The sequence below is a fragment of the Euleptes europaea genome, chromosome 16 (genome assembly GCF_029931775.1).
Source record: "Euleptes europaea isolate rEulEur1 chromosome 16, rEulEur1.hap1, whole genome shotgun sequence".
Taxonomy (NCBI): Eukaryota; Metazoa; Chordata; class Lepidosauria; order Squamata; family Sphaerodactylidae; genus Euleptes; species Euleptes europaea.
The window spans coordinates 55,781,143-55,807,542 of record NC_079327.1 but is presented as its reverse complement, the minus strand read 5'-3'; the positions used below and the strand labels follow the sequence as shown (position 1 = coordinate 55,807,542).

At 42.7% G+C, this 26,400-nt stretch overlaps 1 protein-coding gene across 1 annotated transcript in view; it reads left to right on the top strand.

Annotated features, from left to right (window-relative positions):
• The window catches only part of CFAP47 (cilia and flagella associated protein 47), a 380,184-nt gene that overhangs the window by 232,226 nt on the left and 121,558 nt on the right, over nucleotides 1-26,400 (top strand). Inside the window, exons 55-59 of the mRNA XM_056861810.1 lie at nucleotides 7,301-7,494; nucleotides 8,694-8,837; nucleotides 12,397-12,570; nucleotides 15,439-15,550; nucleotides 18,412-18,525. Of these exons, the coding sequence (XP_056717788.1) occupies nucleotides 7,301-7,494; nucleotides 8,694-8,837; nucleotides 12,397-12,570; nucleotides 15,439-15,550; nucleotides 18,412-18,525 (738 nt within the window). The remainder of the gene's footprint in view (nucleotides 1-7,300; nucleotides 7,495-8,693; nucleotides 8,838-12,396; nucleotides 12,571-15,438; nucleotides 15,551-18,411; nucleotides 18,526-26,400) is intronic.

Below are 26,400 nucleotides of genomic sequence, written 5' to 3'. Positions count from 1 at the left end.
GTTTTTGAGGGGTCTTAATAATTTATACCCTCCTGTCACCCCGCCCGTTCCCCAATGGAGTCTCTCTCTTGTTTTATCACAACTCATGAGACCTCCATTTGAGCCGATAGCCACCTGTGAGCTGGCCCTGCTATCGTTTAAGGCAGCCTTTTTGGTCACGATTACATCGGCAAGAAGAGTTAGTGACCTTTCAGTGCTTTCACACTCCCCACCATACACTAAGTTCCACTCAGGGTAGTGTTGAAGCCAAAACTCTCCTTTTTACCCAAGGTTGTGTCATCCTTTCACCTCACCCAGGACATTGTCCTTCCTGTGTTTTTCCCTCACCCGTCGTCCGATGCAGACAGGGCATTACACTCCCTAGATGTTCGAAGAGCCCTCCTTTTTTACATTCAGAGGTCCCAGGGCTTCTGTAAGGATGATAACCTCTTTGTTTACTTCAGAGGACACCGTAAGGGATGTCGTGCTTCTCCTCAGACCCTCTCTAGGTGGATTACGTCAACCATTAAGTTAGCCTATGAACTTGCTCATCAGGAGTGCCCTCCTATGATTAGGGCACATTCCACCAGAGCGAATGTGGCGTCCATCGCTTTTTCATCCAAGATAGATCTTCGCAACATCTGTAAGACTGCCACATGGTCCAAGCCCTCCACGTTTATGAAGCACTACGCCATGGATGTGGATTCCACCAGAGATGCAGCCGTGGGATGTGCAGAACTGCAATCTTTATTTCGGTGACTGTCCCACACCCACCGTCCTGGTAAGCGAGCTCACTATTCTCCCAATGTGGGACTGCATAGAAGCCACGCAGATGAAAAACAGAGTTTCACTTACCTGTAACTGTTGTTCATCTGGAGGTCTTCTATGCAGGCACACATCCCTCCCTCCTTCCCCGCTGTGGGACCTCTCCGCTAGTCAAGTGGTTGGTTCCGTGGTGGCAGGTTGGAGAACTGGAGGGAAGAGTGCTCCCTCCCCCTTGGGTCATGTGACCGATGGGCGGGAAGGCGGCATGCCCCAAGGGGAGGGGGAGCACTCTCTCTTTCGATTTTGCTAGAAGGTGACAAATCTTATCCGTAGCTGGCCTGCGCAGTCCCAATGTGTGCCTGCATAGAAGATCCACCAGATGAACAACAGTTACAGGTAAGTGAAACTCTGTTTATCTCATTCTCAACACTTAATTCTAGATATTGGAGCCATGGTCAGTCAAGACAGGTCTTTCTACAAACCTGATAAAAGCCTGCCCCAGCCCATCCCAGTTGCCACACATAGTTCTCTCATCAAGCGACTGCCAGGGGGAGGGAAGGAGGGAAAGCCAAATACAGAGGGATAGCTAAAGGTAGGTGGGAAAGAGAAAAGGAAGCAGGAAAAAAGGAAAAAGCCCTGGGATTTTGTGTCACCTTAAATGCTACTGTGGCAGTAGCTCCCAGCACCAGCTTGATAAATATACCAACATTATAGGGGCCAGGAGGAAAAACCTGTTGGTTCTTCTTAGTTTAGTTGCAGTCATTGCTATCCATGCAAAAGTGGGGAAATTAACTAAATGATCTCACAAGCACCTCTTGGTGTAGCTATATATTTGCAAGACAAATTAATAAAATGTACCTTCATGTACTCTTTTTTTAATATAAATTTTTATTATTTCTATAATAAAACACAAAAAAGGGAAAAAAAGAAATACAAAACATAACATAAAAAATACAAAAAGTACCAAAAGAGCACATTAAACAACAATCAGAATTACATCAAATAATATAAAATGTAAAATACATAGGGTTCTAATACCCACCACCCACCTTAACAATGTGTCCCATCACCAGTAGACTTCCGGAGAAGTGTTTTGACAATATTTAAAACTATTATACTATTATTATTATTATAAAAAACATTACCTTTTAATCTATAATTCATTAACTATGCTTGTAAAATTCATTTTCGCCAGTTTATCCCAATATGCGACGGCCTTTAACCATGTTTTTTTAAACTCTTCCATATCTTTGCTATGTAAAGAATCTGTAAGTTTGGCCATCCACATGTACATCCACAATTTCTCTCTCCAGTCCTTAATTGAAGGTTTATTTACTTGCTTCCAGTTTTTTGCTACTATAATTCTTGCTGCCGCAAAGCTATATTGACATATAACTCTATCAGATCTATCCATATTGTCTTTAGGGATTCCCAATAAACAAAAAACAGGATCTTTTTTAACTTTTATATTAATCAAATTATTAGTTTCCTTTACTATTAATCTCCAAAAACTCTTTTTTTTTTTTTACAAAACCACCATACATGCATAAACGTACCTCTTTCAGTTCCACACTTCCAACATAATCCTGTATCACCTTTTTTCATTTTACTTAACAGTGCCGGGGTTATATTCCATCTATAAAACATTTTATATAGGTTTTCTCTTATTTCATTAGTAATTGTAAATTTATATTCCCTTTTCCACAAATTTTCCCATATTGCCAAATCAATATTATAACCTAACTCCCTCATCCATTTCACCATCACTGGTTTAATCCTTTCTTGTTCTAAATTCACTTAAATTAATAGCTTATAAATTCTTCTTATCAATCCTTTATTTCCTTAGTTAATATAATTTCTAGTTTAGATTTATTTTGATTAAATCCCCTCAAATTATCTTTATTAACTATATCCCTTAATTTATAATACATAAACCAGTCTTTAATTTTCAGTTCTTCTCTATTCTTTCAGCAGCCAAACCCCTTCTTTACATTCCGTAATTTCTCTATAAATATCAATATCCAAATTTAGTTGTGTACCTCTTTTCATAAATGCTTCTACAGGGTTAATCCAACCAGGGGTTTTACATTCCAAAAAACCTTTATATTTCTTCCAAATTTGCAGTAGACCAACTCTAATAATATGGGAATTAAATTCTTTATTTACTTTCTCCTTTTCATACCATAAATATGCATGCCACCCGAAACGTAAATTAAACCCCTCTAGTTGAGTATATACTTTTTCTATAAAAAGGTAAAGGTAAAGGTCCCCTGTGCAAGCACCGGGTCATTCCTGACCCATGGGGAGACGTCACATCCCGACGTTTTCTAGGCAGACTTTGTTTGCGGGGTGGTTTGCCAGTGCCTTCCCCAGTCATCTTCCCTTTACCCCCAGCAAGCTGGGTACTCATTTTACCGACCTCGGAAGGATGGAAGGCTGAGTCAACTTTGAGCCGGCTACCTGAAACCAACTTCTGTCGGGATCGAACTCAGGTCGTGAGCAGAGCTTTTGACTGCAGTACTGCAGCTTAACACTCTGCGCCACGGGGCTCCTACTTTTTCTATAGCTGTCTTAAAATTTACTCCATAACCCATACAATCTAATATTTTTTTCATAAACTTCCAATTCACATTGTCAAATGCTTTTTCAGCATCTAAAAGTATCATGGCTACCGGAGTTGTAGTCTGTTCAGCATATTCTAAAAGATCTATTACCACTCTTACATTTTGGCTAATTAATCTTCCTGGTAAAAACCCTGCTTGATCTTCATGTATAGTTTGATTTAATACCCTTTTTAATCTAATTGCTTAAATCGCCACGAATAATTTATAATCATTATTCAATAATGAAATAGGTCTATAGTTTGTTACTTCCAATAAATCCGAGTTCAGTTTTGGTATTAATACTATATTCGCTTGTTACCAAGTTTGAGGAATAAATCCATTTTGCAAACAGGAATTCATCACATCTAATAAATAAGGGGCTAATTGTTCTTGAAATGTTTTATAATAAAATGCTGTAAACCCATCCGCCCCAGGTGATTTGTTTAATTTACTTTTCCCTATTGCCTCTTTAAGTTCTTCCCTAGTTATTAGAGAATCCAATGATTCCCTATTTTCTTGTGATAATTTTTCCCAGTCAAATTGACTGAGATATACATCCATTTCCTTTTCTGATACTAAAGTCTTCCTGTATAAATTTGTATAATATTCTACAAATGTTTCCATAATTTTTTGTTTATCATTTGTTATCTTACCCTTCCTTTTAATTTTTAGTATTGGTAATTTTTTCTCTTTATGTTTAAGCTGCCATGCTAACATTTTACCCGGTTTGTTGGCGTGTTCAAAAAATCTTTTGTGTATTAAAAATAATTTTCTTTTCAATTTCATCAGATATTAAAAATTCATACTGATGTTGCCATTTCTTCAAATTATTAAGCTGTTCCTGTTTCAGTGATTTATCTTGTAATTTTCTAAGTTGTCTCTCTCGTCTAATTTCCTCTAAAATATTTTTCTTCTGTGCCTCTCTCCCTTTAAACCATCTTGTATTTTGTTGTATTAGCAATCCTCTAATTACTGCTTTACCAGCATCCCATACTATATCTTCCCAAGTACCCTTACCTGTGTTTTCAACAAAATAATTTTGTATATCTACCTTTAATGTATCCACAATCTTTTATTTTTTTAATAAAAATGCATTTAATGCCCAAGGCTTGTTTCTTCTATCTCCTATTTTAACTCTTATTGATACAGCATTAGGATCTGAGAAAACCCTGGGTAAAATCTCTGGATTCTCTGAAACATTTATCAACCCTTTGGATAGCCATAACATATCTATTCTAGAATGTGTAAGATGTCTAGATGAAAAAAATGTATATCCCTTTTTATTGCCATAAGTCAATCTCCAAACATCAAACATATCCCATTGATCTGTAAGGGTGTTAAAAATACCTAGTAACTTACCCTCACATTTTCCCTTTTTTTCTTTGCAGACCTGTCTATCTTGGGTTCTATTACCCCGTTAAAGTCCCCCATCCAGATCATTTTGTCAAAAGTATGTTCCGCCAAAATTGTGTGTGTGTGTGTGTGTGTGTGTGTAAAGTGCTGTGAAGTCACAGCTGACTTATGGCGACCCCCTTTTTGGGGTTTTCATGGCAAGAGACTAACAGAGGTGGTTTGCCAGTGCCTTCCTCTGCTAAAGTATTATAAAACATTTTTTGGTTTGTATTAGGTGCATAAATTCCAACCAACAGAATCTTTTGAAAACTACTAGTTATTTCTACCATCAAAATTCTTCTTATCTTGAAAAATAATTTTAGGCTCTAATATCACAGGTAAATACATAGCTATACCATTAGTTTTTTTTTCCTTCTCATTACAAGACGTAAAGAGTTTACCTAACCTTGGTTGTTCCAATCTAAATATATCTTTCTGTGAAATATGCATTTCCTGGAAACAGACAATGTTAACTTTAGATTTTTGTAAGTGATAAAATACTTTCTTCCTCTTACTAGGAGAATTCAAACCATTGATGTTCCATGACAATACCTGTAACATATTAAGATTCAATTAGACCCATTTTAAATTTAAATTTTTTAATCCCCAAGATATTATCCATATTTCTTTTATCCTGTACCCCCTCCCTCCCCCCTGATCCCTTTGAGTTCAGTTCATATCTGCTCAGCCATCCTTTTCATCTGACAGGGAATCCTCTGCTGGCTCCGTTGGCAGAACCCCACCACTTGCTTCTGAGGCCTTATCCTCTTCAGTAGGTTCTTTGGCAGGAGGCTGTTTAGCTGGTTTAAAAAGCTCTGAGTCATATCTTCTTAAAAATTGTTCAGCCTTGCTGGTATCTGTAATTTTAAATCTTTTAGCCTTGAAGAGAAAAGAGATGCCTTGTGGGAATTCCCATCTGAATTGAATCCCGTTGAGTCTCAGTCGTTCTACAATCTCTGAGAAATCTTTTCTTTTTCTAAGCAGTCTTCCTGGAATTTCCTTCATCAATCTCAGAGGGGTACCCTCTATTGTAAGTGGAATTTTATAGTGGCTGCTGAGAATAGGATCACGATGACTCCTGGAAAAAAGTTGAACTAGGCAGTCTCTTGGTACTTTGTTTTTGGTTGCAAAAGAAGAGTTAATCCTGTAGGCCATTATAATCATCCCTTCAACAACTTCTTCCTTTTCTTGCAAAAAATCTGCCAAAAGTACTTTTAGGTATACTTTTAAATCTGTTCCTTCTATTTTTTCCTTCAGACCATGAATGCGAATGGAATTTTCCTTTATCTTGAGTTCAATCATTGCCGTTTAGTTATCTCGCTTTTCATCTCTCTCCTGAGATGCCTCCAGTGACATTTCCAAGGTGTCCACCCTCTTTCCTTATTCTCCTGTGCATTTTTTAACAGCTTGGTCTCCACCTTATCCTGTCTCACAGTCAGAGACGTAATTGAATCTTGCAAAGCTGATATTGCAGCTGTATTTTGTGAGATAGTCATTGAGTTTTGAGAGATGGCAGCAATATTTTGACTCAATTTTTGATTCATTTCTGTAACCTCCTGGTATGTTTTGGTTAAGAGTTCCTGCAAAGAATTGAGTGTCACTTATGGCTCTGGTTTAGGAGCCATCTTTGCAACAACAGATATACCTAAGGAGGGTGAAATGGCAGATGGTATCGTTATGTTAGAGGCAGAAGCTCTACGTTGCTGAGAGATTTGCTGTACCTGAAGCTGTTTTGAGTCTTTAAGGAATTCCCTGGAATGTTTCTCTTTTCTCTCTCTCACTGATCCTAGGAGGCTGAGTAACAACAAATTTGTAATCCACAGGGGGGGGGGGGTAACGTTTCTTGTTTAAAACATCAACTTGGGAATATTAGTAGAAAAATAAAAAACAGTTCAGTTTAAAGTCTGACTTTAGAGAGAAAACTCTTACATCAGCTTCATTACTGTTAATATTTCATGCCAGCAGTTTTTCCGTCTTAGATTGATGTTTCAGCCACTGACAGAAATTTTTTTAAACTGCGTCACAGATGATAGAAGGCTGGTGAAAAGCCAAGATTCATTTTAGAATCACGTAATAGAATTATAGTCAGCTTGAGTACTTTCTTCTGTAAGAGTAAACTGTCAAACACCTCAGTTTTGTCTTTAATAAAAATAGAAATGAATATAAAGTGAAAACTTGCTGTTTTTAAATCGGAGTCTCTCCAGCGCGTCTCCCGGCTGCCTATTTGAAGATGGCGCCGGCTCTGTGGCTGAGCCCGTCAGAGTGACCACCGCCGATGTCTCGACAGCTATCGCTGCAATGACAAGCCGCCTGCCTGTGCCAGGTTCAGCATCTCCTCTTGCACCAAGGAGTGCCGCTTGCCAGATGGTAGGGGGCGAGTTTCTTGCCCCCCGGCAGCTTCGCGCCAGAGAACGAAGTGTCGCTCTTCCCGTGCTGGGTCTGCTCCGACCCGGAAGTCCTTTCATGTACTCTTTAGAGAGGGGTTTGGGGCATCTTCGGAGAATTTTAAGTTGACTGCTCTAATGCATGCATTTAATCTAAATATTTCTTTTTTCCTGCAGACGATGCTGCTGTTGAGCTTTCTATAAAATTTATACCTCAATGTCCTGGGCGATATCCTTGCCAGATTCTTCTACAGTCCAAATATGACATCCGGACCTATAACATCGAATGCGTGGTGAACACAGATACGGTTGAGGCGGAGCTGGAGTTTGTAACACCAGCATATCGAGCAGTGATTCAAGATATCCCAATAGTATGTCTAGTTTACATGATTGAAGTCAAATAACACTGGGCATAACAGGACTCAAAATGGTGACTTGACAAAAAAAAGTGTGTGATGGCAGTTAGAAAACAGATATGCAAGTTCTTCCTGCATTTACTTCATAGTCACCCTGAAGATCTTGTACAACTTGTAACTTATAATTACTCTGAGAATGGTAGGAAAATGTCTTGGAATAGTTGTAGGATTTGACCCATGGAAAAAAAAGATGAGGTGTTCTGAACTCTGGTCTAAAAACAGATCAAACAAGTATATATATTAAAAGCCAGCCCTTTCTGTGAGGTACTTGATTTTCCAACTCTATCTGATAGTTTAAGGTATATATTTAAAGTACATTTGCTCACATTAATTCCTTGTTGACTTTGTCACTCCCTTCTTCCTGTATAGCTTTCCACATTGCTAGTCTTAGCCTCCAGGTTACTTGGAGGCAGGTTAATTAAACCTTGTACCAAGTACACGGGTGCTGTATAAACAGTAATGGCTTCATTTCTTTCTTTAAGATGCCCCACTTGTGAAGCAGGTTACAAAATGTTCTTCTCCTCCATTTTTTGTCCTCAAAACCATGCTGTGAAGTAGGTTAGGCTAATAGAGCGAATGGCCTCAGGTCACCCAGTGAGCTCCATCACAGAGCATGGATTCAGACAGGTTCTTCCAGATCCTGGGCCAACACTGTTAACACTACACCATTGCTTCTAATAGAAGAGTGAGTATCCCTATGCCAGCGAGGAGGTTAGGAGACAAGGTCGGGAGGTGGTAAGCTCTCCTTCCCTGGAGGTTTTTAAGAAGAGGTTAGATGGCCATCTGTCAGCATTGCTGATTCTGTGACCTTAGGCAGATGATGAGAGGGAGGGCATCTTGGCCATCTTCTGGTCACTAGGGGTGTGGAGGGGGGGTAGTTGTGAATTTCCTGCATTGTGCCTCCAACATGAACCATAATCCAGTATAACATGAAGTTTGGGAAAACACGCTGCACAATTTAATTGCATGTCCATATGTTGTAGTAATAATAAGAATAAATTATAGCATAATGAAAAACTGAAGTGGTATCTGAAAGTGTAAGTTCCTTGATGTTGCACAGGCTAGAAAAAATGCCCTTTATTAATCTGTGAAATCTTAGCAGCAAGTATTTGTTATATCTTTAGGCATTTCATTTGGATACCTTTCTGTTTCAGACTAACATGAGTCAGCAGGATTGGAAGCTTAAAGCCAATTTAAAGGGATGCTCTTTTTATGGCCCTCCTCTCATATATGTAGCCTCTGGTGAAACGACTACTTATACCCTCATGTTCAAGCCAACAGCTGAATGCATAACTAAGGTAAGTCAACAACATTATTATTATTTTTTAATGTGTGAACATCACTTCACTTACAAATAATGGAAATTAGGGAGCACTCTGAAATATATGGTATTTTATGTATTGATTTAAATTATTTATAGTCCGCCGTTCTCACTGAGACTCAAGATGGTTGACACAGTGCAAATCAGTACAGTCAATAGAATGGGACATCCAATCAATTGCGCAATAAGATTTGGAGTGCAGAAATCTGAAACAAAGCATAAGCATTAACATGATACATTAAATGATCCAGAAAGTACAAGGTAGGATTGTACATACAGCAATAGCCAGTATGTACTATGCACAGCATTATAGACTATAGTCCCTATTCCTAAATTATTCCCTCATGAGAGTATCCCTCATAGTCTGTGTTGATATGCCATGATAAACCAATTTCGTGTAAGCTAGGCATTAGCCCTCCTGTGACAGGTAAACCCCCACCTTGAGCTCCAGTCCTCCACCCTTGAGAAATTGAGGGGTGGGGGGAGGGAAATTACCAGAAAGTGACTTCCATAAGAACATAAGAAGAGCCTTGCTGGATCAGACCAGCGGTCCTTCTAGGGCAGCATCCTGTCTCACACAGTGGCCAACCAGTTCTTCTGGAGGTCCAACAACAGAGCATGGAGGCCAAGGCCATCCCCTGATGTTGCCTTTTGGCACTGGTATTGAGAGATTTACTGCCTTTTCCTTTAGATACCACGGCTAGTTGCCATTGATAGACCATAATAATGCTTTAGGATTTTCCTCATGTCTCTGTGGTCTCTACCATAGGGATAAGTGGAAATATATACAGTGACACCTGGAAGTGATGTCACATCTTCCCCAAACTCCACCCTCTCCATGCACCATCCTCAAAATCTCTTGACATTTGCTGCAGCAAATTTTGTGTGTTGCCTGAATGTAGGCTGATAGATAGATAGATAGATAGATAGATAGATAGATAGATAGATAGATAGATAGATAGATAGATAGATAGTTTATTTGCGGCCCTTGGCCAGATAAAACAAGATACATGGACTAAAATGGTCTTACCGACAAAGGTTTACAGTCCAAGTCTTAAGTCACTTAAAAAAATAAAATAAATAAAATAAGTAACATCCAAGTTACATCTGCCATTTGGACTAAGAGACTACTCTGTGGCAACGAATTTTCATTGCAGCCGTACAAAATTTTGCTACCTGAGAGGTGATTATCTCCTTGTAGGAGCTTTTCTATCTTTTCTCTTTCCCTGTCGGGTCCCATTCTCAGTATGAGGGGCTCAAATAACTTAGAACGGGGTATAGTGTAAAAGTTACCGTTCAGGAGAACATGTTCAGTGGTTTCTAAATCCCCAGATTTGCAGGGGCATAGTCTCTCTGCCCTGGGTATCTTCTTAAATTTCCCCTCTAACATAGCAGAGGGTAAGTCTGCGCACCTAGCCAAGGTAAAAGCTCTCCTATATTTGTTTATCTCTAAGTAACGGAGATAGGCTGCCGGTGCAAGGATAAATTTGGAGTGGGGGGGAGCCATAAATAGGGGCACTCTTGCTTGATCTACTTGTCTCTCGATATCTTTAACCCTTTGGTTTATAGTTGACTTAGCTTGATCCCACCCTAACTGAAGTAGTGCTAGGGGGGTAAAACCCAGATTATTTAGTTTGTCTTCAATGGCTATTATCCACTTTGACCTAAAGGTATCACAAAGAATCAGTGAAAGAAGACCCTTGGGGTTGAAATTAATTTTCAGCCATAGATAAAGCGAGGACAAGACAACCCTTGCCTCCACCTTCATCATGCCAGTTTCTAAACGGATCATAGCATTTGATACACATCTTGGCAATTGCAGGGCAGCTCTAAGAATCTTGGATTGCACTCGTTCCATGGGAATAAGACATGAGGGTGGAGAGTCAAGTTGTGTTCCATATAACATTTGTGCTAGAGTTTTCGCCATTTGTGCTAGAGTCCTTTACCCTGACTGTTAATGTGTTGAACAAAAGCAGGCCTAAGAACTTCTGCAAAAATAGTGTTATTTCTTGCTGGGCCAGCAATACTTTTCCTATTCCATCCTTGAGAAAGATAAGTTAGGAATAAATGGCTTCATGCCCAGAACTAAATCTAAGAGCAAACGGATCAGTTTTGAAACACGTATTTTAAAAGTCAATTCTAGACTCAGAGAGTTTTTTCTTCACACCTTCAGAAGAGATGAATTAGATGGTTTTAACTGAGCATATATAAGGGAGCTATACCAACCCCCCCACCCCCAAAACTTTCAGTTGTGGGTGTGATACTGTTTTATCTTTCTGAAAGCACTTTGGTAAGAATCTTAGAAATTGTATTTTTTCTAAATTTAAAATAGAAAGGATAAGGGATGACATGTTTTTCTGCTTCTGAGTTCTCCCTCTGTCTCTGTCCCTCCTGATAGCTGCCACAAATAGTGTATCTTAATTAGTGTATTGATATCTCCTCAGTGCGTCTTCACTGTCAGGAAATGACTGACTACGGGCCTCTTAGGGTTTGGAAGAGATGACCCCCCCAGCTGAAGGGAGGGGGTAGATGTGTACCCTTATAAAAAGAAAGCACAGCTTGTGATTCTGGAAGAGAGAGAAAATACAGCAGACAGCTTCTTCTGAAAATTGGCTGAAGCACCTTGAGATGCAGGATCTCTGTGTCCGGAGATCTCATTTGGGTAGGGGATCTCCTTCCCTGCAGGAGTATCTCTTTGCCACTACCTGTGCTTTACTTGTAAATTCATAAATAAAGTAAATACTATAAGAATGCGGCAAATATTCAGTCCTCTTTCTTCCAAAGCTGAGGGAACATAACTGGGTAAGCCGTAGAGCCTAGAACTTCTCACCTGCTGGAAAAGTGGGGCATGCATAATATTATAGTAATAAAAATGTCCAGGAGTACATGCAGACTGAGTGAGAGATGGGGAGATCAGAATGCCTCAGAAGGAACAGGATTACTCCTCTCATTGGCCTCCAGGCCAAACAAATTATATTCTTTGGTGAGTTGGGTTGGTGTTCCCCGGACTTGACTCACTTTCCCTGCAGTCACACAGCATTTGTAGGGAAAGACATTTTTAAAGTCCCCAGGAGCCCAGTTCTGCTTGGAACTATGATGTGGATGGGGGAGAAAGGAGTCTTACCCCCTCCCCCCACACTGATTTGCCTGAACCAAAACAGTCCCAGCAGAGAGTTATTTGCATTAATTTTAGAGCTCCTTGTTCTTGGAATACTCCACATGCATTTCCAAAGTGATACAAACAACTTCCTTCTGGTGCTGTTTTGGCTTGGGTAAATGTCATGGAGGGGAAGGCGGGATCCTCCCCCCCCCCATCATAGTTCCAAGCAGAACTGTTCTTCTTGGGATTTTTTAAAAAATGCCTATCCCCACAGTTGCTGTGTGGCTCTAGGGAAAGCAAGTAAGGTCTGGGGAACCCCAACTTGACTCACCAAAAACGTAATGGGCCTCAGTTTGCCTCCCAAACTAGCTCCTAAATTTATTACAATAATGTTTACAACTCTGTTAATGAATATTCACTTTTTTCATCATCATAGGGGAAGCTCATTTTGCAAAATGAAGCAGATGGCACAGATCATTTCTTTACCTTGACGGGGATTGCAACCAAACCTTTGGCAATGGATCATATTCTGATAGACTGCCCAGTGAGACAGATTACACAGAAGATCATAATGGTGCCAAATTTTACCAGAAATGAACTGAGATACAAGGTAAAATTGTGGGAGCTTGCATGCAAGGTTGCAGAGGAAAATGTCATAGATTCAGTATCATTTCTTGTAAGTACTTGGTCCATAGAAATCCAAAAACCACACCAGGAGACTTAGTACTCCAAAAGAGTAGGTTTACTGGTAACATAGGCAAGCAGAGCTTAGAAATCCAAAGCAGGAATGGGGGGGGAAATGGCAAGCACTTGATTATATGAGAATACCAGAAAAGCAGCAGCAATGCAGTCTCATGAGAGATAACCCCAAACAGTCTAGAAACACCAAGGCTCCCACAGGCACCCGCTAGCTTCAAAGGGAACAGGAATGCGAGCGTTTAAAGAAACAGTTTAGAGAAACAGAAACAGTCCTTGAACGGGAATCTGTGAGAAAACGAAACCATCTTAGACACAGCGAGCAGGCCTGACATTTCTTCACAAATCAGGAAGAAATAGTTGCTGTATCTAACAGATAATATAACTTGAATGAGTTTGACTTTACTTCATTTGGTATTGTTTTATTCAGAATGGAAAACTACAAAAAAAGAGAAACTTAAAATGTAATTGTATTTTTCACTGTCAGAGTAGTTATTTTAAAATAATTTTAATTCACTGTAGTCTTAGAAATGTATTACGTAAGTTGGGTTTTCTAAGAAAAATTGAGAGATGTTGAAAGCAAAAAAAAAATCATGTTAAGTATCTGCACCTAAGAACTTTTCAGGACTAAAAGCTAGATCTTCTCCGAAAGGTTTTTAAAATTCCTAAGAGAGTCTCCCCACTCGGTACCCAGAGAAGACTCTGGTGATGCTGCACCAGCTTTCAGATATTTTAAGAGATGGTGTGTCTGAGGGATCAAATGATATTCAAGATATATCAATCCTTGTATAGGTAATAGTACCTAAAGTGTCATCATGCTCATTCACCGTTGCTGCTCATGGCCTCTAGTTACTAATCTGTCTTGTGTTATAGGGTTTGTTAATAGACCAGCTAGGTGCTTTCCAAATGCCAATGGCTTTGGGAAAAGTACCTGAGTCTTGGTTTGTTGGTTTGTTAAGGGACCTTGATTGGGATTCAGCTTCTTCCAGCTGTAAGCTCAGATTTTGTTCCCTCTCTCATGTTGAAAATCTCTCAGCTTGCTTCAACTGGGCATGCTCATGAATCTCACATGTTCATTATATTAAACTGTTTGGAGTGATAACACTTATTTGTCCTTGCAGAGAAACTTCTGGTGTTTTGTAAATGAAGGTAGAAATGTTTTCACCCCTTAACGTTACATCTACACTCGATTTAGCAAGTTAGAAAATATGAAATGTGTCCTTTGATTCTGTATCTTCAAATTTGGCAGGATGAAATTCAAATAGAATACCGAATAAAATTTCCCTTTCATTGGGCCAGTTTAAAACTTTTCTGTAAAAGTTTGCTTGGTAGAAATTGTTTACAGCTAACAAGCTATGATAATTTCTAGCCATCTGAGTATTTTGTCGTACAATTAAGACATGGTAATTAGGTAACATTTTCCTTCAGCAAAGTATGCTGTCGATTATGTGCAATCTGTAAAATTGTAATTTTTAAAAAAATTAATCTGTGACATTTAATAAAGTTTATGACTATTTTGGGAAGGGGGGGATTATATTCTGAGCAATGGTGAAAGGGGGAATGGAGCAAAAAAGGCTGAGAACCACTGCTATAGAAGAAGTTGACTCTTCCCATATGGTACACAGCTAACTGCTTGAAGGCCACCAAATGGAGGCTATTTTTTAGAAGAAATTTACTGGATTAAATTAAGAAATATATATTACAACTTCACATCTTAGGGGAAGATAAAATAAGATTTGCAGATGAAATACCAAAGATTATTAGGAAATACAGTTTTGAAGAATATTTGTTAAAGGATGATGGAGAATGTTTGGGTTTGCATTCACAATGTTATTCATTCCCCTGCGACAGTATATATATATTTAAAAATAAGGAGCACTTCATACAATGGCTACTCAGAATATATGTTGGGGTGTAGTGGTTGTGGTCTCATGCCTGCTATCCCTGCCTTTTCGTACATTTGGAATAAATTGTGAACAGAACCTATATGCATAGGCTCTTCTTGCATCACCAGGTTTCCCAGTTATGTGGACAATGCTGTGTACATACCCTTTGCTCATTTTGTATAGCAGGATATGGATTAGTGAGAAGTGAATTTCTGGTCTTTTGATTGCTTCATTATGAGCATAAGTCCGGAGATTTTTCTATGGCATAGTGAATGACTTACTTTTCTATATCTATCATGAAGTACTCAAGTACTGACTTGGCCCAAAATTCAGGGATTTCACGAAACTGCTAATGTGGACCCAACATTATCATTTAAAATGAGTCAAAAATCAGTTAGTTAGACAGTCAAGCTATGCTTAAAAGCCAGGCTTTTTAAAGATTGTAAAATAGTAAAAAAATATCGATTGATTCCTATTGCTAACATTTGTAACTCTTTCTTCAACTTATTTCCAAGACGAATAAGGGTTCTTTTTAAAGATGCATCAGTATATGAGAGTAATTCCTGGTTTTTATACTTAATGCTAGACAACTTAATGAACTGCACAAAGCAGTGGTCCTGATTTTGCAACCTTACTTGGATAATGTTGGTCAGCAGTATTTCAAGGAGTTAATGTACCTTAACTTGATTAATAGTGCCCAAATTTTAATCCGATTCATTTGAAAGGACACAGAAAGTGTTCCCTTCATTCTACAGTCAATTAGGCACTACAGGAAAGATTAAGAGAAATGAAGAAATGCTCACACTTCAGCTTAGTTCTGGAGCTACATTTTTAACATTTTCTGCATTTGAGGTTGTTTGGCTTTTTATTTTTTTGGTTTCTATTTATCATGCTAGGTATCTTCAGATCTCCTGATAGTAAGTGGTGATCCAACGCTTAATGTAGAACCTGGTGACATAGCTGCTTATACTCTGAATATATATCCATGGAAACGTGGAAAAATTCAAGGTATGATTTAATTTTAATTTCATGCTGCATTATAAGTACTGCAAAATTACCTCATGATTCCACAAGGTGCAGCTAAACGCTGATGAAATTACCTCACTCTCACCTCTGTTTTACCAAAGCATCAATCAGGAAAGCCTTTTGCCTATATGAGTCTCCCTCAACAATACATATTTAATAATAGCCAATTCAAAATGTAACTTCAATTAAGATTGCTCATAATCTAGTTTTCGGTCACCTAGGCTAATCTAGCTTTGGCTGCAAGCCAACAAAGCAGTTTACACTCATGAGGGCCCCCGGTCAAGATTTCCTGTACTGTTTATGCCACAGCAATTTTCACTGCCAAATAGTCAAGCTGTTATTTAAACTGCTGAAACTTACCATGCTGTCTGCTGGAGCTGCAGCAAAATTGGCATAGAGAGCTCTGACTATATTTGTGAATCCCCCATAGGAGCTCCTGGTTTTCTCACAAATACTCTGCCCCTGAGCAATATCAATAATGCAATCTTCATCTGCCCCATTCAGATATCTAAGAGTGCTTTATCATACCTTCAGAAATGAGAAGGACTGCTTCCAGGAGTTTTTCCGGGACAAGCTTTGCCTTCTTAATTGACTTCCTGGTATGACAGACCTAATATTCTTACAAATTTGCAGCCTCACTTTGTAACAGAGCTGTACAGTGTCTGTTAGCTAGATGTGTGGAATTCTGTTGACCAGAACCTAACATCCTGTTGTCTCTATTTATGCTACACTTCCTTGTCCTGTATTTTTTTTTAAATTTAAGTAAGAGCATAGTTCCCATACAACGCTTCAGCATGGCAAAAAGCCAACTGAAAATTCAGCACTTATCTCTGTACAATTTTCTCAGCTTCAGATAACCCCCATAGCTATTTGTCCCACTGGGAACACCTACAGGTACCAGCTGCCTACTGCCACCAGAGGTGAGAGCTTTGCTAGTGGTCTTTACTGTCTAAATAGACAACGTAAAAAGGGGGGGTGGGGAGAACTCAACCATAAAAGTACAGGGAGCCTCAAAGGTTGAACTGGAAACAATAAAATCTTATAAAAATAATTATATTTATTTAGCATACTCAATAGATCTGTTAAAAACACTGGGCCTGGAGTACAGGCTACATATAAAACCACCAGTATGAACTGTTACAGAAATATTCAACACAGTTGATGATACATGTAATATAAATGACCAGTAAACCATACATATTTTGGCCTCTTGGGCCTTCCTCAGTGGTCATATATATGTAACATGATTATTAAAAACACATCTGGAAATCAGAAAACCTTATAACTTGTGTGGCCAGATGTAAAGTAAAAACACCAATCATTGGTCTTTTAGCATGGTAACTTGCTCACACAAGCATCTGTTGTAAAATTATCGATGTTTCTGGATACGTACAACACCAATCCTTGACCTGGATGGCCCAGGCTAGCCTGATCTCGTCAGATCTCAGAAGCTAAGCAGGGTCAGTCCTGGTTAGTATTTGGATGGGAGACCACCAAGGAATACCAGGGTTGCTGTGCAGAGGAAGGTACTGGCAAACCACCTCTGTTAGTCTCTTGCCATGAAAACCCAAAAAAAGGGGTCGCCATAAGTTGGCTGCGACTTGACGGCACTTCACACACACGCAACACCAACCAGTGACAAAATCTATTGATAACTGTCCTTATCCCCCCTGGAATATCTTCAGAAGAGCTGTCTACACTGCTGTTGCTTACCACCACCAGAAGATAGAGTTCTTGCAGTTGTCATTAACAACTGAAGTTACGCCTTTGGAATTCAGGAAGCCCTTAGTGAGTTTCCAGTTTGGTTGGCAAACTCTCTTGTCAAGAGCTTGACCTGCCTATGGAATAAAGATTTGCCCAAACTGTCCTGTTCTGCAATCCCCAATTTTTCCTGATTTCCCAGGGAACTAAGGGATTGGAGTTATGGGATGATAGCTAGGATGCAGGTGGCAGAAGATTTATGCCAAATCCAACTGAAAATGACATAAGCCCATTTAGAGAGCTATAACCAGTGAGACTCACTTGCCAAATGTCCAAGTGGCAAACATGTTCACCACAAAATTTGCACTATCCCTAAGTCAGATCATCAGCCCATCTCCATTTTCTGACGCCAGATAAGAATCCTCGATTTTCCATTTCTGAATTAACAATTTAATCTTCCTTAAATTTCATTATGAGATTTCCAAATGCTATTGTTTTCTGTTGCAAAGGATAAACAGATTTGTTTTCACTGAATCATCTGAGCAGTTGTACAACAAGAAAAATACTTCCAAAATGGAAATCCTAATTGGAGTTAGCCATGGTTAGTATCAGTGCAGCTGTAACTCTGAACCATGGTTAAGCCCTATCAGAAAAAGGGTGTAATTTGCACTGGAGGAGGAAAAGTTGCATGTGCCTGCTAGTTCAAAATACATTCCTAGTGTCTTAATCATGATTACAAGATTATCAGCGATGCATGTGTCACAATGTCATTTCTTCTAAAAAATTGGAAATACATATGTTCTCAACTTTTCATTGTTTCCTAAAAGTTTCTTCAGCCCTCACCCTTAGACTTCAGTTTACAGAATTTTCTGCCTAATATATTTTTGAAGTAGAATCTTTCCTTTTGAATTCTGCCCAATATAGTAGGTAAAAGATAACGGTAGTCCCCTGTGCAAGCACTGGGTCATTACTGACCCATGGGGTGATGTCACATATAGTGGCCAGTATTAAAATGTAGTTTGAATTAAAAATCTGAATTGTGCCTGATATTTATGTTTTTGGAACCTTAGTGTCAGGGTACCAGTTCATCCTATGAAACAAATGCTTCAGTTAATACAATATCTGTTAACTATTTGCTTTAGGTATAATTTCATTTGTTGCTGAAGATGGAGAACAGCAGCAGTGTGAACTTAACAGCTTAATGGAGAAGACAGACGGTACACAAGAATTGCAAACAGCCAATGCAGCAAACACTGGTAGGTTTATTATTATGGGTAATTTCATTATCAGTCTATATAAATGCCCCATCATCATTCATTTATCAATGAAATGCATACTTTATACGCAAAGCCATGTGCCTGTTCGAATAATGCATACTGCCTGGGTATAGAACAGTTCTTGTTTTGTGAAGCATGTTTATTTAGTTTCAGATTTGGTTTGGCTCTTTTTCTCCCTTTGTGCCTGAACCATTTTATGACTTTCAGCAAACTAAGGATCTAGAACATACATCTTATATGCTAATAGCGAAGTCTGTCAACTCTTTGGTTATTTAAATCTGGTGATTGGAGCTGTGAATGGGCAAGACAGGTCTTTCAACAAACCTGAATAAGGCCCCAGGTTTTCAGAAAAATGTGAAATCTAAAAAAAATACACTGGGGGCTTTAAAACCCCCGAAAATGATGAAATAAGAGCATTTAGCTTTAAGCAACGAAGTCATTCAGTGCTGTTGGTAAGAAACCACACCGTTCCAAGGTTTGCTTCTGTCAGTAAAAGCAAGGGGCAGGGGGCAGGGCCCTTTCCAGGCCTATTTTAGCCTTTGAGGAAGGGCACCTTGAGGCCAGGCCTGACTAGGGTTGCCAACTCCAGGTTGGGAAATTCCTGAACATTTTGTGGTGGAGTCTTCAGATGGCTGGGTTTGGAGAGGAGAGAGGCCTCAGCTGAATATAATGCCATAGAGTCCACTCTTCAAAGCATTTATTTTCTCCAGGGAAATGCAAGCCTGAGTTTTGGTCAGGTCCGCTGGCTCACAGCTTACTTTCCTTCATCGCCCCACCCCTCCCTATATTTTGGCTGTTGCTATGTTCTTCAGTGACCTGGAGTTGGGGATGAACAGTGACCAAATTATTTAGGGTGGTAAAAACAAAATCGAACTGTGAAGAGCTCCAAAAAGATCTCTTCAAATTGGAGGAATGGCCAACAAAATGGCAAATGAGATTCAATGTGAGTAAGTGTAAAGTGATGCATATTGGGGCAAAATATCCCAACTTCACATATACACTGATGGGACCTGTGCTGGCAGCGACAGACCAAGAAAGGGATCTTGGGGTGGTAGTGGATAGCTCAGTGAAGATGTCAACCCAGTGTGCGGCTGCTGTAAAAAAGGCAAATTCCATGCTGGCCATAATTAGACGAGGAATAGAGAATAAAACCGCTGCTATCATACTGCCCTTGTACACAGTGGTTGACCACTGTGTGAACAGACTGCTGGAATGGATGGGCCTTTGTCTGATCCAACATGGCTTTTCTTACATTGTTATGTTCTTCTTTTGCTTCCTGGTACTTTTGTCACAACTTTTGGCAGTGTTTGCATGGGGCCAGATCCAGTTTGGAGGAAAAGCTGGCCTGCGTGCCCCTTTCCCCCCACTCTGGGATTTTGGGCCTGGAATGGGACATGCCCAGCTTGGGGGGTATCGGGGGCATGCCCAACTCGTGGCTGTCAGGGCAGGCTCCCGCCAAGTGGGAGGGGAACCACCCAAGTGGGTCCGCCATTCTGCCATCCCAGACAACTCCCCAGCAGGTGGGCTGGGAGTAGTAGATGTATCGGTCAGCAGGTAGGTTAAGTACTGGGTCGCCGGCTCCAGTCACTCTCCCTCCCCCCACAGTTAAGCACTGGGTTGGCAGCTAAGGTTGCCAACCTCCAGGTAGGGGTTGGAAATTGTAAGCCCTTGGTCCAAAGAACCAGAAACCACGACATAGACAATTAGGTCCAAAGAAGCTGGTCTTTACTGGTCAAATAGAATAACAGAGCATAAAGGAAAGAGTGACAGCTATGAAGCTGTCTTGCTGAAACCTGGTATTATAGATGCACGGAAAGGGTGAGAGATTACATATTGAAAACAAAAGTAAGTTTGGCTGCGGTTCAGTAGGGATAACATTCCTTGAGTCTGGATGGCAGGATGTGAACAAAACGAACAACACTGATATGCCTGACATTCTGCCTCCCTTAAGGCCCCCCCCCAACCCGCGAGGGGGACGGTCTATCAGGGTAGGCGATGTGGAAGGCGGTTAGTAAGTGCGGGGCGGAGACATCCTGGGCCCGCACCCATTCATCGTAGGCAGGGGGGAAATGTTTCCATCGAATAAGATACTGCAAGGATCCATGTCGTATACGTGAATCTAGGATTTTTGACACTTCGAAATGCTCCTCCCCCCCCCACCATCATCGGCTGCTCCGGAGGTGGCTCTGGATGCCATTCCGAAGAGGCGACATGGGGTTTTAGGAGGCTGACATGAAAAACTGGGTGGATACGTTTCAGGGATTTGGGAAGGGTCAGCTCCACAGTGACAGGATTGATGATCCGGGCAATGGGATAGGGTCCAACGTATTTGGCACTGAGCTTATGGCAAGGTCGGGTGGATCGTAGGTTTTTAGTGGACAGGTATACTAAGTCCCCGACCTGGAATTCCTTGCTGGGGGAGCGAGGCTTATCTGCTTGCTCCTTATACTTGCGCTTGGCTCTCTCCAGGTTGCTTACCAGCCAGGGCCAAGTGGTGCAGAGGGTATGTGCCCAAGAGGCTATATCGGAATCCCCCTCCCCTTCAGGTATTTCAACCGGGGCAATAGGACCGAAGTCCTGACCGTACACAGCATAGAAAGGGCTGAACCCTGTAGATTTATGGACAGCATTATTGTACGCGTATTCTGCGAAAGGTAATAGCTCTACCCAGTCATCTTGGTGGTAATTAACATAACAGCGTAAATAACACTCCAACACAGCATTAACACGTTCGGTTTGTCCATCCGTTTGGGGATGGTAAGCACTTGACAACCCCTGTTCCACCCCCACCAGTTTAAGGAACGCCTTCCAGAATTTCGCCACAAAACTACTTCCGCGGTCGCAAATTATCTTGCGCGGATACGAGTGCAACCGGACCACATGTGACATGAAGAGGCGGGCCAACTTGGGGGCGGAGGGAATACCCGCACACGGAACTAAATGTACCTGTTTGGAAAATAAGTCAGTAACAACCCAGAGTACAGTTTTTCCCCCACTAAGGGGGAGATCCGTCATGAAATCCATGGCAATCACTTCCCAGGGTTTGCTGGGAATTTCCAGTGGTTGCAGTAGTCCTGGGGTTTTGCCTTGAGATCGTTTGACTGTGGCACAGATGGGGCAGCTGCGAATAAAGGAGTCTATATCAGAATGCATTCCTCTCCACCAAAACTGTCTGCGCAATAAGTGGAGAGTTTTCAGAAATACAAAGTGCCCTGCAGTTTTGGCTCCATGGGCTAACTGTAGAACTTCTCATCGAAGTATTTTAGGCACGTAAAGTTTTGAGTCTTTGTACCAACAACCCCCCTTCTCAAGTACATCTTGGGGCAAGGTTTGGGCAGTGCGCTCGGCTAGGCACTGAGTTCGAAGGGAGTCCAGGAAGGTATTGGAGATGATCACCCCCTCTCCTTTCGTAGTAGAGGGCAAATTAGGAACTGGTGGAGGTGGAGGGAGAGGAGTGGGGAAACAGGTGGGGAGGCAGGCGTGGGAGCCTGCTGGTTCAGGCTGGACATTTTGTCGGCTGCTGTAAGGCTTTTCTGCCGGAGCTGGGTTTGGGCTCGGGTTTGTACAACCAGCAGGGGCAGGGCTTCCCTTTGCGTCGGGGTAAATAAAGAGTCTGTTGGCCGATCACGTTTTACCGGGTATTGGGGCAACCGGGATAGGGCATCCGCAAGCACATTCTGTTTCCCGGGCACATGTTTGAGAACGAAACGGAATTGAGCAAAGAAGTCCACCCAACGCTGTTGTTTCGTGGACAATTTATGGGTCCCAGTGAGGGCAGCTAGGTTCTTGTGATCGGTCCAAACTTCAAAGGGGATCCCGGATCCCTCCAGGAATTGTCTCCACAGTGTAAGGGCATGGTGGACGGCTGCAGCTTCCTTTTCCCAAATGGGCCAGTTTAGCTGGGAATGCGCAAACTTCTTCGAGAAGTAGGCACAGGGATGCAGGAGACCGTCCGGTCCTCTCTGGAGTAGCCCCCCCCCCCACATGGCTACGTCAGATGCATCGACCTGCACAATAAACATTTGGTTTGGATCCGGGTGTTGCAGGACCGGTTAAGACGTGAAAAGTCGTTTAAGGGCTACAAAGGCAGCCTGGCATTGAGCCGTCCACAGTATTTTGGCAGAGAGCAACGTTGCAGAAACCCCTTTGCCCTTCGTTTTCAGGAGGTCAGTGACTGGCAGCGCCACTTGAGCAAAGTTAGGAATGAAACCTCGGTAGAAATTAGCAAAGCCCAAGAATTGCTGTACTTGTTTGCGGGTGGAGGGCGGAGTCCAGTCCAGTACCGATTGGACTTTAGCGGGATCCATGCTAAGGCCACGATGAGAGATTATGTAGCCCAAAAACGTTATCTGTTTTTGGTGGAACTCGCACTTAGACAGTTTTACATAGAGCTGGTGGTTACGTAGGTGTTGCAGAACTTCTCTGACCAGAGCAACATGCTCTTCCATGGTTTTTGAATAAATGAGAATATCATCCAAATAAACCACCACGCCGCCGTACAGCAAATCATGGAGGATCTCGTTAATGAGCTGCATGAAGACCCTCGGGGCCCCTTTTAACCCGAACAGCATCACAAGAAATTCATACATTCCAAAACAGCTAGAGAAGGCAGTGAGGGGTTCGTCTCCCTCACGAATTCGGACGCGGTAGTAAGCTTCCACTAAGTCCAACTTGGAGAAAACACGACCCTCCTGTAACTGCCCCATGATATCTGAGATCAACGGGATGGGGTAGGCGTTGGCTTGGGTAACGGCATTAAGCTTTCGGAAGTCAATGCATAAACGCAGGTCACCCTCCTTTTTGCGGACAAAGAACGCTGGGGCTGAGTTGGGAGCGTTCGATGGCCGAATGAACCCTCGAGCAAGATTTTTATCCAAAAAGTCACGTAAAACAGCGCGTTCGGAAATGCTCATGGGGTAAATCTTGCTTTTAGTCAGTGTGCAGTCTTTAACTACCTCAATGGCACAGTCAGCGGTACGATGGGGGGGGGGGCAAGGCATCACATTCTTTAATATCGAAGACGTCTGCAAAGTCTCTGTAGGCATCGGGCAAAAGTGGTGGCGATGCAGTATTGGAAGTTAAAGCCGGAGTAGGTGGAGACGTCACTGCGACTCCTTGCCGGTGTTGTTCGCACATAGGATTGGTAAAGGAAATAGTATCCGTCTCCCAGTCTATATAAGGACTATGGCCCTTGAGCCAATTAATCCCTAGGACAACTTCGAACCGAATGGGGGCTATGGTAAAGTCTATTTGTCCCCAATGGGAGCCTATACCCATCGCCACTCCCTGAGTGCGATGATCGACTGGCCTCCCCTTGAAAGGGCTTCCATCCATCTGGGCAAATTGGACGGGAGCGGGTAGTGCCTCAGACTTGACTTTGAGGGCTGCAAATGTGGCTTCACTAATTAAAGTGCGACCGCAGCCGGAGTCAATAAGTGCCTTGACAGGCAGTTGGGGGCCCCCTTTATAGTGTTGTAATACTGCGTCCACATAAACAGTGGTTTCCACTTCACTCACCTTGACGGGAGCTTTGGGTTTAGCAGGAGATTCTGCAGGGGTCTGTGGAGACTCTCCACTCACCACAGACCGAATCCGTTTTTTGACAAATCAAGAGGGGATTCCAGGTTTAGAGCTGGAGCATTCCATTGATCTTCGTCTGAAGACGGAGAGTTGTCCCCCACTGGGGCACTTGTAATCCGAGACCCTGTGGGGTCGTTTGGTGCAGAGAGGTTAGCCGATTCCTCAACGTGAAGTGCAGAGGGTGTGGGTCGTCCCGGCGCTGCGCTGCGGGTGGCCGCGGTGCCCCTGCGTTGAGGTCTTCCTTGAGCTCGGAGTGACACGCTGGGGCGGGTGACCTCCGGTCGTTGAGGGCAAGTTGCTGCAAAGTGGCCCAATTCCCCACACACGAGGCAAACTCCCCTCTGGAACCTTGATTCGCGATCCTGAGGTGGTCGCGTTGGTTTCCGCAGGCTGGGGAGCGGCGCTCTTGACGGGGTTTTCTGGGCGTTCTTATCCTTGTGTCATTGCCGGACCAGGGATATGAAACGCCGGTGGCTTTCAACTTCTTCCGCCAATAAAATCCAATCTTCGAGGGTATTAGGATCGCCTCGCATATATGACCAGTTCAAAATGTCAGGGTGTAAGGCTTCCCTGAAGTAGTGGATAAGGGTAGCTTCCGGCCAGTCTACTATTCTACTGGCTAGTCTCTGGAATTCATCAGCGAATTCTCGGATTGGAGAAGAGCCCTGTCTGAGCTGTAGAAGTTCTGCTTTGGCTCGTTTTCCCATGAAGGGGTCTTCAAACCGTCTCCGCAAGGCAGTCATAAAATTGTTGAGGGAGCGGATAGACCGAGACCGGGTGTCAAATTGGAGGACCATCCAGTCAGCGGCTTTCCCCATCAATAGAGAAGCTACAAAGCGGACCCGGCTATCCTCTGTGGGAAAGAAGTGCCCTTGTTCCCGCATATAACTATCCACTTGGTGTAGGAAACAGGGTAGAGTCTCGAGTGAGCCATCATAGGTCGTTTTCAATCGAGGTTGCTTCCATGGACCGGGTATGGGTTGTCCCGGTTGTATGGGTGCCCCGGGGGCTGGGACAACTGGCGCTCCGGGAGCCAGTGGTTGGATGGGGAGGTTAGCTGGTGGTTGGGGTGGCACCACCGGCTGAACTGGTAGATGAACTGGTGCGGTGGGCCTGGGAAGGATGGGCTGTGCCGGAGGTACCTGCGCCCGCTGTAACCATTCGTTTTCCTGGAACAAACGCTCCATTTGTTCCTGGAGACGGTCTACACGGTCATATAATTCTCGATTCTGCGCTCGCAACAAGTGTACCTCGTCCTCAGGTCCCCTCGTACGATGCGCCCTGCTGGTCCGGAAACCCGTGGCCCAGTGCGAGTTGTCTCCATATAAGTCCTCGTCAGAATTGTCGGATCCCCGAAGTTGTTCTGCGAGGCGCCGTGCGCGTTGGGTGGTGCGAGACGGGGCAAAAGCCGGGGAGAACGTTGGTCCCCACGAAGCCAGTCTGCCCGGAATCTTTGGGACGCACACTCGCCAACTGCTGCTCCCTGTCCCGTGCGGCTTGAGCCTTGGCCGCCACTTCCGCCGCCATCGCTGCTTCTCTGTCCGCGAGAGCTTGAGCGGTCTCAAGCTTCAAGGCAATATCCGTGGTCACGAGCGGTAAAAGTTCCTTCTCCAAGAGAGCGAGGAGCGGTTCGGACCCCCCCCCAATAGCGGTTGAATCTGGACCGCGAGCGCAGGTGCATCAGCCCCGAAAGTTGGGGTTAACACTTGTGACAGAGTGGCTACCGTAGTATCCTTGGTGAGATCCACAAACAGAAGCGCTGTTTGGATAGCGATCCATCTCGCCTCTGCCTGACAGTCGGCTGCATTTGGCACCAAAGAAAACCCTGCCGGTGCAGCACCTGCCATGGCTCCTGTTGAGTGAGTTTCACGAGCAATGAGTTTATCCAACAAACCGGTTAGTATTTGTAAATCCTCCGCTGCTAGTTGGGCATCATCTACCAACTGATCAAGGACTTGGAGGTCTAGACAGGCATTGGTATCCTCAACCTCAGACATCCAAGGAAAAGTCACTAGAGAACGCCATTGGGACTGTAGTAATCCATTAAGGCGACTAACTTCCGCGCTAGTCATGCTCAGCTCGGCTACAACGTCCCGTAAAATATTGGGGTCGTCACCTTCCAGGGTTGGTCCAGACACCCATAGTCCGGGGATCACAACCAGCTGGTTTGAGACAAATCACCCGGAGAGCGCTCTCCACGCTCCCATCCGAGTGGCAGGCGAACCCTCCTGGGATCCAGCCTGACGAAGGGAAGTAGACAGAGAGAGATAGCTG